This window comes from Micromesistius poutassou, assembly GCF_964030765.1.
Source record: "Micromesistius poutassou genome assembly, chromosome: 5".
In the NCBI taxonomy this organism is placed as follows: domain Eukaryota; kingdom Metazoa; phylum Chordata; class Actinopteri; order Gadiformes; family Gadidae; genus Micromesistius; species Micromesistius poutassou.
In genome coordinates, this window is record NC_140275.1 from 20,649,444 (window position 1) to 20,662,087 (window position 12,644).

Here is a 12,644-nt window from a genome sequence, read left to right on the forward strand (position 1 = left end):
TTCTTTCGATGCAATTCTTCAATATGCAACGACGACTACTGATCCTTACATCATTTAATTAATTGTGATACAAATATAAGTGCTTTCTTCGAAAACCTTTTCTTCATAGAGGGACCTGTCGACGCAAATAATAGATTTCTAGTCTTGCTGCGTGTCTTTAAATGAGCATGGTGATGCAGCACCACTATTTCATTGTTGAGAACCTTATAACCACTTTATTTTTGAACTAGCACCTATGTGACCTAGAAAGAAAGACCTTCCCTCAACACAGCCCTGTGTTACAACGTTGGAAGGACAGGCATTTGCAGCAGTCACATCCTCTGCAATCAATTGAACAGTACATTACTGCAACTGTAGCTAGTCCACAACTTAGTTAACATTTGTATGAATCTACCTATGAACAAAGCCAATGTTCATTTGTGACACCTCCTCAAGTGTATGTATGTTACTGTTTATTAATTGGGTCCTTGACGCTCTTTCATAAGACCATCATTTTAGAATGCACTTAAACGTATTCTAAACAGAAATGAATGCAATCCCAACTCTTCCCCCATCCCTCCTCACAACCTCTCTTCCTCCCCGTCTCCTTCCACACCCTTGCACATTATAACACTCCCACACAACGACTAAAGAAAATCGCAATGGGTCCTAGCCATGGGGACAACACTCCTTCCTAAAACTTAGCCCAAAGCGCATTCTTGTAAATTCATGGCGGCCATGTAAATTTAAAGGGCTCACACTAAGGTAATGAAAACATGATTCTTGTTTTCATGGAATTATGAACAAATTAAAACATAGGCTACTTATGAATGAGATATTACATTTTCGCCAAGTCTGTTCCACTAGATGTCACTTTATTCTACTTTATGCACCTTTAACATATTTCTTGGGTGCCAAAGAACGAGATCAACAGGTTTTTTACTGCCACTCGTATCCGCAGTGCAGGATTGTCTATTTGATGTGTTACGATTGTTCTGGTCCAGCGTGTAAATTATATTTCCTAGTTTCCTAGATAGTCAGGCCATTCTTCTTTGCTAGCCGAAGACCGTTCTTATCCATAGGACTGAATGAAATTGACGCTTGGTTGGCTACTAGTAGGTCTACAAAGTACCGCCACCCTCTGGCCTGAACTCACATTGCACCCAAAATCACTTCAGTCTGAGATTGTTGTGTTTTATGCTATGCAATTAACCTAAATACCCCTCCAGCATTAAAATATATTGGCAAAAGACAATATCCCGATATTTTATGTAATTTTGTAGATGTCGTTATTTGAAGATATTTTCCAGATTGCAGTAAAATAAAAAATAAAGACATCTTATATCTTCTGACACTTAAATTAACTTGGATCAACACATTTTTAAGAAATGTACTGGTCTTCTGTAAATGAAGCCAGCAAATTGTCATCTTAGGCTCACAAACATTAACAAAATGTAATGGATAAAAATAAACCCTTTAAACATCTACAACAATGAATAACGATAGATAAGATGATATTAAAATACAAGAAATGTGTGCGCTGAAAATCCTCTCAACTGTTTTACATGAACGTCAATGTGATGTTTTTGATCTGTAAAAAAGTAGATTGAAAACCGGTAAAGGTTTTCGGAGTCCTTCTCCTCCTGCTCCATGGAGGGCATCTGGTGTCACTGCGGTCATCCTGCCTGTCACCCATCTCTGTTGATAATAATTTACCCAGTGCACACATGGGACTGGCCCATACAGCCAAGCCTAGGTGGCTAAGCCTACAATTATAGGACTAGGGTTATAGTAGCAGAACTATTGTTAAAGCTGGTCTCTGTAAACTAGCAGAAGGCCCTTGCTGCTGCGGCAGGCAGTGGTTTTGTTGACGGGCTTATGCGCTAACCTGTTCATTAACTTGGCCCCAGAGAGTTAAGCCTTATTTATAGTTGCTGTATGCAAACTGCGCCAGACAGCTCCAAACTGAAGTGACGTAATCACAGCCCGTGAATTGCTCACCCCTGAGGTTTTGAGGCTCTGGGAGCAGAATGCCTGAGCGTTCTGGAGGGATAATGGAAAGTCCATAGCAGTATACAATACAATACAACAAAGGATGATCTCGAGGAAATATTTGTGAAACTATTAAACTAGTTGAGTTTTCCTAGAAAGTAAATGTGCTGTTGGCCATCCCGTAAGAATAACACCAGCTTGTCGTTCGCAGAAGAGTTTGGGATATATAATAAGACCTAGCTACCTAAACTGAAGCTCCATCTCTTCTCTGATCCTAGGCAGAGTGGGTGGTGGAGCGTTGCGTCTAAAATAATAAAGTGATGTGCAGTGTGTATTTCTTCCGCATAAAAAAAACGTAACAAGCATTTTAATCCTTGATTTTGATTTGAATAAATACCAGAATAATATCAGAATATTCACGCTTAAAACTACAAGGTGACTGCACACGGCCCTGTGGTGTGCCAGTAGAGGTCAATTGCACATCTGACAGTTTTCCCCACCCTTACTTATCGAGATCTGCACATAAGGAAATCCAAAATCCACGTGATTAGTTATGATTCCAAATCAAACCGCTCTTTCAGATGGATTAATGGGTGGATCGTATGAAATGCAGAAGAAAAAGCTGCAAATTTGACTTTATTTTACAACCCTCCAGATATACAGAAAGTTTAAAAGCATTACAACCGCGGCGACTGTGTCTCGTACTCAATGATGCGTCGATGAGGAACGTTACCGCTGCCCCAGGTTTCACAGTGGGTTTGAAATGTATTCAGCTTGTTGGCTGAGGAAAGGCACAACCTCTGAGCTGGACAGGAGTCCAATCACTTCACTCCCTTAAAGGGCGCATTGACTACTATCTTCATGCCTGCCCATGCAGCCCAAGCGCTGCCTCAAGTCATGCTGTGCTGGGCCTAGTCTCTGTACTGGCTTTTGTCATGGTTGACCTCCTACCCTCATCTGGGGGTCCTTCCTGTCCTCAGGAATCCCCCTTTTTCTCCTTACTCAAGCTCACTTTAGCCTTTAGTCACCCATTGCTTGTTGCTTGGGTTCACTCTGCTGATCTTTGCGTAACATAACCGCCCCTTCACAGAAGATGGTGATAATGATGTCTCTCGTTTTAAAACACCACTTCAGAGCCCTCATCATACACCTGGAGCTGCTTTTCCAAAGGCCTCACCTGCTTCAGTACCTCTTAACCTTCATCGGTGTATGGAGGACAGTGTTGTTGTCTGGGCAAACCAGGGGGCCTTGGCGATGAATGTTGACACCCTATATATATTTCTTTAGAAATAGAAAAGTGTTTGTTTAAGGGTACAATTATCAAAATCACCCATTATGAACTTGGACTGAATTGGACGATCAAATTCTTTGGTGTTAGTTAAAAAAGATCTATGTTTTAATTAAAATTCACTATTAGATGTACTGTATATTAAAAAATAATGACGACTATCTGTGGAACCCCGTGGGAGGGGAGGAGGGGTCGCTGATGAGAACTCAATGCCAGGGGTTCAGATGTTCTTCCTCAGCAGCGTTGCTCTGCACCACCTGTCATCCGTCATGATGCACCGCCCCCGCCTTATTCCCGGCCTCCATGTGCTCTGCATCGGCCCATGCGTGGGATAGTAGATCCATCTGGACTACGCCAGTGTCTGGCCCAGTCTCCCTGCGATAGGCTCCAGGGAGAGTGGGCAGGCTGCATTGTATTTGTACGAGTAGCGAGTGTTGGCTTGAAGCTCGTCCACTTTTCATTTCATCGGTTTAACGTTAATAATGTCAGACAATGTTTGGGAGCAGAACTATTGTTTTCCTCCCTCTTGGTATTGCAGCACCGCTCCTATCTTTACTCTTGTCCACTTGTGTCTGTCATAAAAACATTGCCTTGTAATCTCCGCAGAGATGTTTGCCTAGGGCTTATTCATATCACCTGAGTGGGAGCTACACTGCAGGTGGACGTCTCTTCTGTAGTACTCTGTTTATGTGCAAACAAACTAACTCCTAACAATAAAACAGATCCCTGTATACTCATCACATTGCATGCACGGGGGGGGGGGGGGGGGTGGTATGTTTAAAAGGTTATTGCTCATCTCTTAGTGACAGTGTGTGTATTCACGTGTGTGTCTCTGTCCGTGCCTTGCAGCACCAGTTGGAGGAGGAGGCTGCGAAGCCCCTGGAGCCGGAGCGGCCCATCTCACCCCCCCCCAGCGAGGCCAAGCACCGCAGCCTGGTGCAGATCATCTACGACGAGAACAGGGTAGGACAGCAGCACACACACACTGTCCAGACCCTGCTTCTCTCCGTCTCAAACCCCACGTGTGCTCAGAGAAAGAGCAGTGTAGCATCACTCTTGGAGACCGTGTTCATCACATCCACCGTCTCCCGTGGTCTGGGATCTGTCTCGCTGGAGTGATGCTGAGGATATTGAGTTGGTGTGTGTGTGTGTGTGTGTGTGTGTGTGTGTGTGTGTGTGTGTGTGTGTGTGTGTGTGTGTGTGTGTGTGTGTGTGTGTGTGTGTGTGTGTGTGTGTGTGTGTGTGTGTGTGTGTGTGTGTGTGTGATATTTGAAATAATATTGCAAAGGAGCCTTTGTAGATAATGGTTGTATGATAATGGTGGGTGAAGTCCTCTTACGCTTGGTAGACAACCCTAACCCTTTTTTTGGATTTTGTGCCGGACTTCCCTCTTACGACTCTCGACACGTCCCGATTTTTCTGGAGGAGTCTTCAACTTTTTAAGCCTGATTATTCTGGCTATCCTGGTTTTTTTTTTTTTATTGTTTTTAGATTGTACCCCAAAACCAATTGGGGCCGCACTGTTTTGAAATCGCAAATACTTAACATGTTCAATATTTACAATCTGATATCCGGTAGTGTACAGAGAACTCTGAGGACATCAAGTACGCAGTTTGATTGTCAGATGGAAAAACGATTGACAATTGATAGCCACGTTGGTTAGTAATCAGACAAAGTGCAAAAGCAAAAGCTAGCATAGCTATACTAGGATGGCTACCAACTGTTTGTTAAAACTAAAAGTTATTGAAAATCTGCACACTTGACGACCGATACAGTCCACGTTACTCTCATCTATTTGTGCCAGGCATTAGGCTTGCGTTTGTCTATTGTGATACTCAGAACAAGCTCCCTCTACTGAAAGTTAGTCGTATAGGAATTGACAGCGAATGTGTTTGTGTGTGTGTTCTCTCTTTGCTGGCATTTTTAGCACCTTATTTCTGAGCCATTTACACTCCAAACTTAAGTATCCTCATATTCTAAGGACAGAAACGCTGCTGATAATGGAGACATGTGCATTGGTTGGGAAGTCTGGTGTTGGATCCACTGCAGAGTGGCTGGCTGTGCCTGCTAATGGGGCCAATACCAATGCTCTTAGTCCACCTAGTGGTGAGCCTCAAACCACTCCTTTCATGTTACATGGCCTTACATAGCCTGTCTCGCTCTCGCTCTTGCTCTCTCTCCGTCTCTGTCTCTCTCAGTCTGTCTGTCTGTCTGTCTGTCTGTCTGTCTGTCTGTCTGTCTGTCTGTCTGTCTGTCTGTCTGTCTGTCTGTGTCTCTGTGTGTGTCTCTCTATCTCTGTCTCTGTGTGTGTGTGCTGGGATAGTGCTGGCCTCAGACCCAAAAAGGAATAAGCAAGGCTCTTTGATGGGGTCCCTCGTGACAGACGAGGAGAGCAGTCCTTCACTGGTTAATACTCAACTCCCCGATGGATGAATCGTGTGCGTTTTCGCAAGCTCCTCTGAGAAGACCCTCAGGTGGAGGTCTCCTTTGTGGTGGACAGAGAAGCAGGGCATGTACAGGCTGCTCTGGGCCACAACAGTGTTTGCATTCCAACAGTACAACAGCCGGCTCCCTGAAGCAGCACTGAACACCACCATGAAGGCGTACCCACTGCGGAACAAGAGCAAGCTGAACACTGAACTGTCACTCATCTACGGCAGTGATGAGTTCAAGAACCGCAGCGCTGCTGTGGCTCTGTACCGTCTCTCCATGGAGAACACTCTTCAGGACACCCTCTCAGAGACTCCACACTGAAGAGAACCAAGACCTCCCACAGGAACACACTTAGGATGGTCTCGATGCATTGTACATGGTCTCTATGGAGAAGAAAACTTGTCAAGACTTCCTCGACTTTAATCATAGTCATTGAGAAATGTGCGTCTCTGAAGGAGAGAAGGGCACAATGCATGTGCAAAAAGTCATAGCATAGTCATAGTGACTATATTATAGTCAAGGACCGACCGGAGCAAAGTATGCCTCCGTTTGGATGCACTGCTGAAGGAGGTTCTGGACGGCCTCCGACACACTCTTCTTACTTAAAGTAGACTGTGCATAAGAGGATCTAAGTATAGCATAACAAAGTCTTAATAATGTAGTCTTTGTAATGTATCACAAGCAATATAATGTTAGTCTAGTTTGTGCTGCTATGCTATTTAGGTACAGATGCCATTGCATAACATAAATCTTGTCGTTGCCTGATCTTATTTTTGATGTTCACTGCTGCTTATATTCTGCTTATTTGCGCTCTCCCTTTCAGTCTTTAGAAAATAATCAAATGGTAGAAACGTTTGTAAACGTGCCAATATATAATCATCCCATTTTGTCTGATCAGATTTTGTTCTATTTTGCCAAATGCACTGAAGAAGTACAGTTCAACCATTTACATATTTCTGATATGGATGCTACTCTTGCTAGACTGCTAACCTGCAGGGCCTCGTGTGATTTGTGTAAAAAATAATCCATCCATCCTTAGAGCAGAAAAGGTTCACAAAACACCAGTGCTTTTCTTTTGCTAGTCAAGTGACTGCATCTATGAGATATCGAGGCCATCAATTTGCAGTTGAATATGCGCACAGCACCGCGTTTGAACCGTGCCGACAAAGAAGGAGCCAGCAGTTAAAATGACCTCTGTTCATGCTTTGTTTGAAGGCCTTGGGTTATATCTTGGGTTATGTAAAGCGTTTGCGGTTGGCCCTGTTATATCTATAAACAAATCCTACGCACACTAATGTCTCATGGTCGTATACCATCACCACTGAGAGGTGTGTGTGTGTGTGTGTGTGTGTGTGTGTGTGTGTGTGTGTGTGTGTGTGTGTGTGTGTGTGTGTGTGTGTGTGTGTGTGTGTGTGTGTGTGTGTGTGTGTGTGTGTGTGTGTGTGTGTGTGTGTGTCAGCACCTGGCTGTAATTACTCCAGCCCTCCCATTGGGCCCCATGCTTTTGTCACGGCGGTGTCGTGTGTCCCTTGGGGGCCCGCTGTCACCGGACCAGCTCTCCCTGACAGTGATACAGCCACCCCACTGACGGCCCTTTGTCAGAAGACCCCTGCGGGGCTGGGGCCCCGGCGCCCTGTGACAGCAACACGAACCCCCCAGCACACGGCCCGGCACGGCTGGCTGTCCTCAGAGCCCTGTGGAGCTCTCTGTCTCTGCTGCAGTGAAGCTCAACCCGCCTCTACAGCCTCCTTGCTTTTATTACACATGTTCTTCATCGGTTTCTATTATTATTAGCTTTAGTCATCATGGTTCCATACCGTCACCCCCGGTTTCAGCAAATCGTCAGTCTCCACCTTTGTGGTGACTTTATTATATTTGCACACGTTGAGGTGTACCCTCTGGCAGTGGCTCCAGGTCTTAATGTGACGCTCTGGTCCGGACCCAGTCATCCTGCCTCGCCTCTGTTGCTCGGCTTCTCCTCAGGTAGCGCCATCGCAGCTGTGTGAACTTTAATTCGTTAAATTTTTAATTACATTTTTATCAGAATCGCGCAGTGGCCTCAGCAATTGGTTATTGTGAAAGGTTAAAATTAACATATGAAAAAATGCACGCCTGTTGCATAAAAAATAAGCTTAATTTACGATACTCTCCTGGAATATAAAGTTATTTTTCACTTTTCCTCCATGTATACCCCATTCAATATTTCACACGTCCAGATCTTAGTCAATAAGTGGGCATAGCGTGGTTCTACTGCCATATATGGTCAGTCTCGAGGGTCTCTTGCTACTCAAACAGTTAGGGTCGCCGTGGGGTTGTGCGAAACCGGCTCTGAGGCAACAGCACGCCGTCACTATGCCTCTGCTGCACCAACGCTTTAAACGGAATACCACCGTACAGTTTAACGGTTGCACCACCGAGTTGTTGAGCTTGATGGGTCCTTTTATCAGCTGGTTCTCCCTGGCTGGATTTCATTTTAGAAATTTCATTTCATTTCATTTTGAAATGAGGGCAAAATGTATCAAAAAGCTATACCTACTAATGATAAAAGGCTTGTAATTAAATTCAAGACCCTCTTCAGTGGCGGCTGGGGCATTTTTCTCCAGGGGGGGCTGTACCTAAAAACAAAAAACTCTGGCTGTACCAAAAGAGAAACTCAGGTATCACACCTGTGTATTTGAATCAATGAAAAGTCCTTCATTTATATTTTCTGAGCTGAATGAACATTTGTTATAATGAAACATGCTTTAGTCAACGTAAGGTAAGGTACTTCAATTAGTGCAAAGTCTTAACAATAAATATATTTAATACTGCGACTGGTTATGGTAAGAGACTAAAGTGAAAAGTGCCTCGATAAGAATTCTGCAGTGTTGCCTCTGTATTCATTTAGCAGTGGTGCACCACCACCGCAAGGAAATTACCACCACTGCAAACATGTGTACAAGCATTTAAATTTAGCCTTAATTTAAGTTATAACTAAACTAAGTGTAGTGCACATGGTTTAGAAGTGATGATTATATCATAATTAAAAAGATTTTTAACATGCAAACCTCAATTTTAAACGTAACTTGGACCCAAACAGAAACACATATAAAACAAAACTAGAATTATTGCCCAAATTGCCACAGCTGTATTCAAATTACAGAAGAAACACGGATCACACTAAACCCTGAGCGACGGCAGATAATTATATATTTAAGAATTTTTCTTTTTACCAGTACCACCAAAAAGCTAAGTGAACTTTGTCATCTTGTGGCTTTAAATGTACTTTTTGTACATGCATTATGCCCTTGAGAGATGCACATTTCTCAATGACTATGTGGTTAAAATCGGGGAAGTCTTGACTATTTTCTTCTCCATTGAGAGCATGGTCAATGCATCGAGACCATCCTAAGACAGTGTGTTCCTGAGGGAGGTCTTGGTTCTCTTTAGTGTGGAGTAACACATCTCAGATTCAGCTGTAGCCACAGGACTTATGAACAGGATCTTCAGCAGAGCCACAGTCTGTGAGAGGGTGTCCTGAAGAGTGTTCTCCATGGAGAGATGGTACAGAGCCACAGCAGCGCTGCAGTTCTTGAACTCATCACTGCTGTAGATGAGTGACAGTTCAGTGTTCAGCTTGCTCTTGTTCCGCAGTGGGTACGCCTTCATGGTGGTGTTCAGTGCTGCTTCAGGGAGCCCGCTGTTGATCTGTTGGTATGTGGCACAAATCTCCATAGGAATCCTTTGCGGTCTGTGACTACGTCATTGTTTTGTGTTCTCGCCGTTCATACACGGCAACCTTGGATTGGGTTTGACTGCCCAGCATGTGCTCGCTCTCACATGGAAAGTCCAACGGCAGTGACTCAGCCCACCAGTATAGGAAACTACTCCCAAACCTGCTGGCCATTACCCTACGAGAGAGAGCTACAGAGTCTCAACCACACAGCGATCCACCACACTGCCAGGTCCGACCCGGGACACAGTCTGAGACCTTAGGCACAGTACGAGGAAGGCTTAGTCTTGATGATTTCCTTTGAACAAACAAAAAGACCACGATAAGGTTTCCAGATAATCGCAAGCATTTATAGTTAGTTAGTGTTGATTACGTTCCCTAGTTTAAACCGATTGAACCGTTTTAGAAATTAGATGTTACTACGGTCCTGTCTTGAAATGGTGACAGAGTGGGGCTGTAAAGCAGCAGGATAGGCCCAGGACCACTAGAGCATCATTTAGGGGTGAGTCCAGGGGGAACACCGAGGTCCAGAGGTCCGCTCGGCCCTCTGCCCTACGCCGCCCGGCTGCGGGCCATGGGGGAGGGGGTCTCGTTGGGTTGCTCTCTCATCCTTCTGTGAGAGTGTGACGGGATGGGACACAACATAGGAGCGTGTGTGTGTGTGTGTGTGTGTGTGTGTGTGTGTGTGTGTGTGTGTGTGTGTGTGTGTGTGTGTGTGTGTGTGTGTGTGTGTGTGTGTGTGTGTGTGTGTGTGTGTTATTTGAAATAATATTGCAAAGGAGCCTTTGTAGATAATGGTTGTTGTGTTGTTTTTCGGGACCAGGGACATGGAGCGAGATGAGGCAGCAGAGCATGTGTCACGTTGCCAAGGAGAGTCTGTGTGATCGATGATTCAGAGGGAGAGAGGGTGGGATGTGGTGGGAGACACTGCCCGCACGGTACCTGCTGCTGGCTGAAACCACTTTGATTCCATTTTATGTCCCATTTATTGAGCTATTACTACGTCTGCACCCTTCCCCCGTGCCTCCTCCTTTTATTGAGTGAGGCCAGACCTGCAGGGTTCTGAGGGCTGAGGGGACATCTGTCTCTCTCAGCACACGGCACTGAACTGTCTTACCTTCCAGCATCCACAGTCCCTCTCTCTTTCCCTCCATCCCTCCCGTTTTCTGTCTCTCTTGCTCACCTACTCGCTCCCTCGCTCTTCTGCATGCCGTGCTCGCCCCTTACCTCTCTCTCCATCTGCCTCTGGTCTCTCTCCATCACTCTACTGTCTCCCTACCTCTCCATAGCTGTCTCTCTCTGCGGTCTCCTCTGTTCTCTCTCTGCTCTCTTCTCTCTCCCATCTGCTCTTTGCTGTCTCTCTTTCTGCTCTCTCTCTGATGTCTTCCTACATCTGATATCTCTTAACTGCTCCTTCGCCTCTCCCTCTAGCTCTAAGGTCTCTCCCTAGCTCTCTGGTCTCTCCCTAGCTCTCTGGTCTCTCCCTAGCTCTCTGTTCTCTCCTTAGCTCTCTGGTCTCTCCCTAGCTCTCTTGTCTCTATACCTCTCCGTGTGCTCTCTCGGCTCTCTTTGTCCGGATGAGAGGGAGCGAGAGGGAGGGGAGACTGGGCGACGCAGCGCACTACAGTCCAGCTCACCTTAAAAGCTATATTATTGGTTAAGTCCCTTCATCCTGCCAGTCCAGCCCAGTTTTAGCCAGCCCTTGAAGGGCTGCGTTGCCGCGGTGACACCAGAGGCGCTGGCGGATGGCTTACGTGTTGCTGCTGTGTGTTCTCCTCTCTCTGTAGAAAAAGGCAGAGGAGGCTCATCGGATACTGGAGGGACTCGGGCCCAGGGTGGAACTGGTGAGTGTGGGAAAACAGCACCTGGTGACAACATGATCAGGTTTTGGGCATTGCTGGCTGTTACTCAATATTAGGTGAATAAGTTTGGAAAGGAGAGATTGTTGTTTTGTTGGTGTGAGTGAGCCCCTAAGGGTGTGTGTGTGTGTGTGTGTGTGTGTGTGTGTGTGTGTGTGTGTGTGTGTGTGTGTGTGTGTGTGTGTGTGTGTGTGTGTGTGTGTGTGTGTGTGTGTGTGTGTGTCCACAGGCCATTGTTGTCTGTATATTAAGAACTAGATGTGCATGCGTTGGTCAATTATGACTTTCAATTAATGTATGGCTATGATTGGCTTGCTGACCCAATATTGTAATGCTTGTTTATGTTTTTTGCTGTTTGGTGATTTACTCCAATCGTTCCATGATACTTCAATAAATACCAGATATTAAGTGGTAGGTTGGCTTGGTATAAGTCATTGTTATAGTGTGGTGCACAGATTCAACTTTTTCAAACTGAAAGGTCAAAGAAGGATTCTGTGAGGTCATTTATATTGCATTATATATGAAAGTTGTAGTATATAGTTCCTGTCCCATTACTGTACGGCTAACTTATCTTCTGATCTGTCCTCCTCCCAGCCTCTGTACAACCAGCCTTCAGACACCAAGCAGTACCATGAGAACATAAAAATGTAAGTCTGTTTCACGCACGCACGCGCGTATGAAAGATCGTAACAGTGAACACACATACAAACTCACACTCACACACAAACACGCAGACATCCTCCTGCCCAGTTGCCCACATGCATCTTGAATACCTTTTGGTATTTGTCGTGTTCTAAGCAGTTCATTGTCCAAAGTCAACACCGGCCACCGGCCATTGGCGGATAGATTTGACCATTTGGATGGAAAAGAAAGAGTTCCATAATGAAACAATGGCTTGGCAGATGGACACTGGCACATAGAAAGATGAAATTCTCAAAATACATGTAAGCGCCTGCTGTTCTCTCATCCAAGCAGCTGACATGACTCTCAGGCGGTGATCAGTTTCACCCAGTTTGTGTTCAGCAGTCTGCAGTGCTCTAGCCTCAGATAGGAGAGGTTTAGCCTTGGCCTAAAGTTAGTTTCTCAACATTTTCTTACAGACACACAGAGTTAAGTTAATGGATTGTTCTATGGAGAGTCCTATCGGCTCTTTAGCTATTTGGTCATCATAGGTTACCATATGGCACTTTAAAGAACACTGAACCAATCAGATTTGATTGCATGGTACATGCTGAATTAGCGTTCTAACCAATGCCATGCCTTGTTCATCTTGGTGCTGGAGATCTTACAGGTTTAGACCCTTAAGCTTCAGCGGCTATTAAATGAACCCCCTAACCGCTAAACTATGCTGTCCTGTTTCTCACCTTTTGTTTAAAATCTT

General features: G+C 45.1%; 1 protein-coding gene across 15 annotated transcripts in view; it reads left to right on the forward strand.

Annotated features, from left to right (window-relative positions):
- The window catches only part of ncor2 (nuclear receptor corepressor 2), a 111,993-nt gene that overhangs the window by 45,124 nt on the left and 54,225 nt on the right, over positions 1 to 12,644 (forward strand). For all 15 annotated transcript variants that reach the window (XM_084468395.1, XM_084468390.1, XM_084468383.1 and 12 more), the window contains exons 6-8: positions 4,109 to 4,222; positions 11,192 to 11,248; positions 11,858 to 11,910. In XM_084468395.1, the coding sequence (XP_084324521.1) occupies positions 4,109 to 4,222; positions 11,192 to 11,248; positions 11,858 to 11,910 (224 nt within the window). The remainder of the gene's footprint in view (positions 1 to 4,108; positions 4,223 to 11,191; positions 11,249 to 11,857; positions 11,911 to 12,644) is intronic.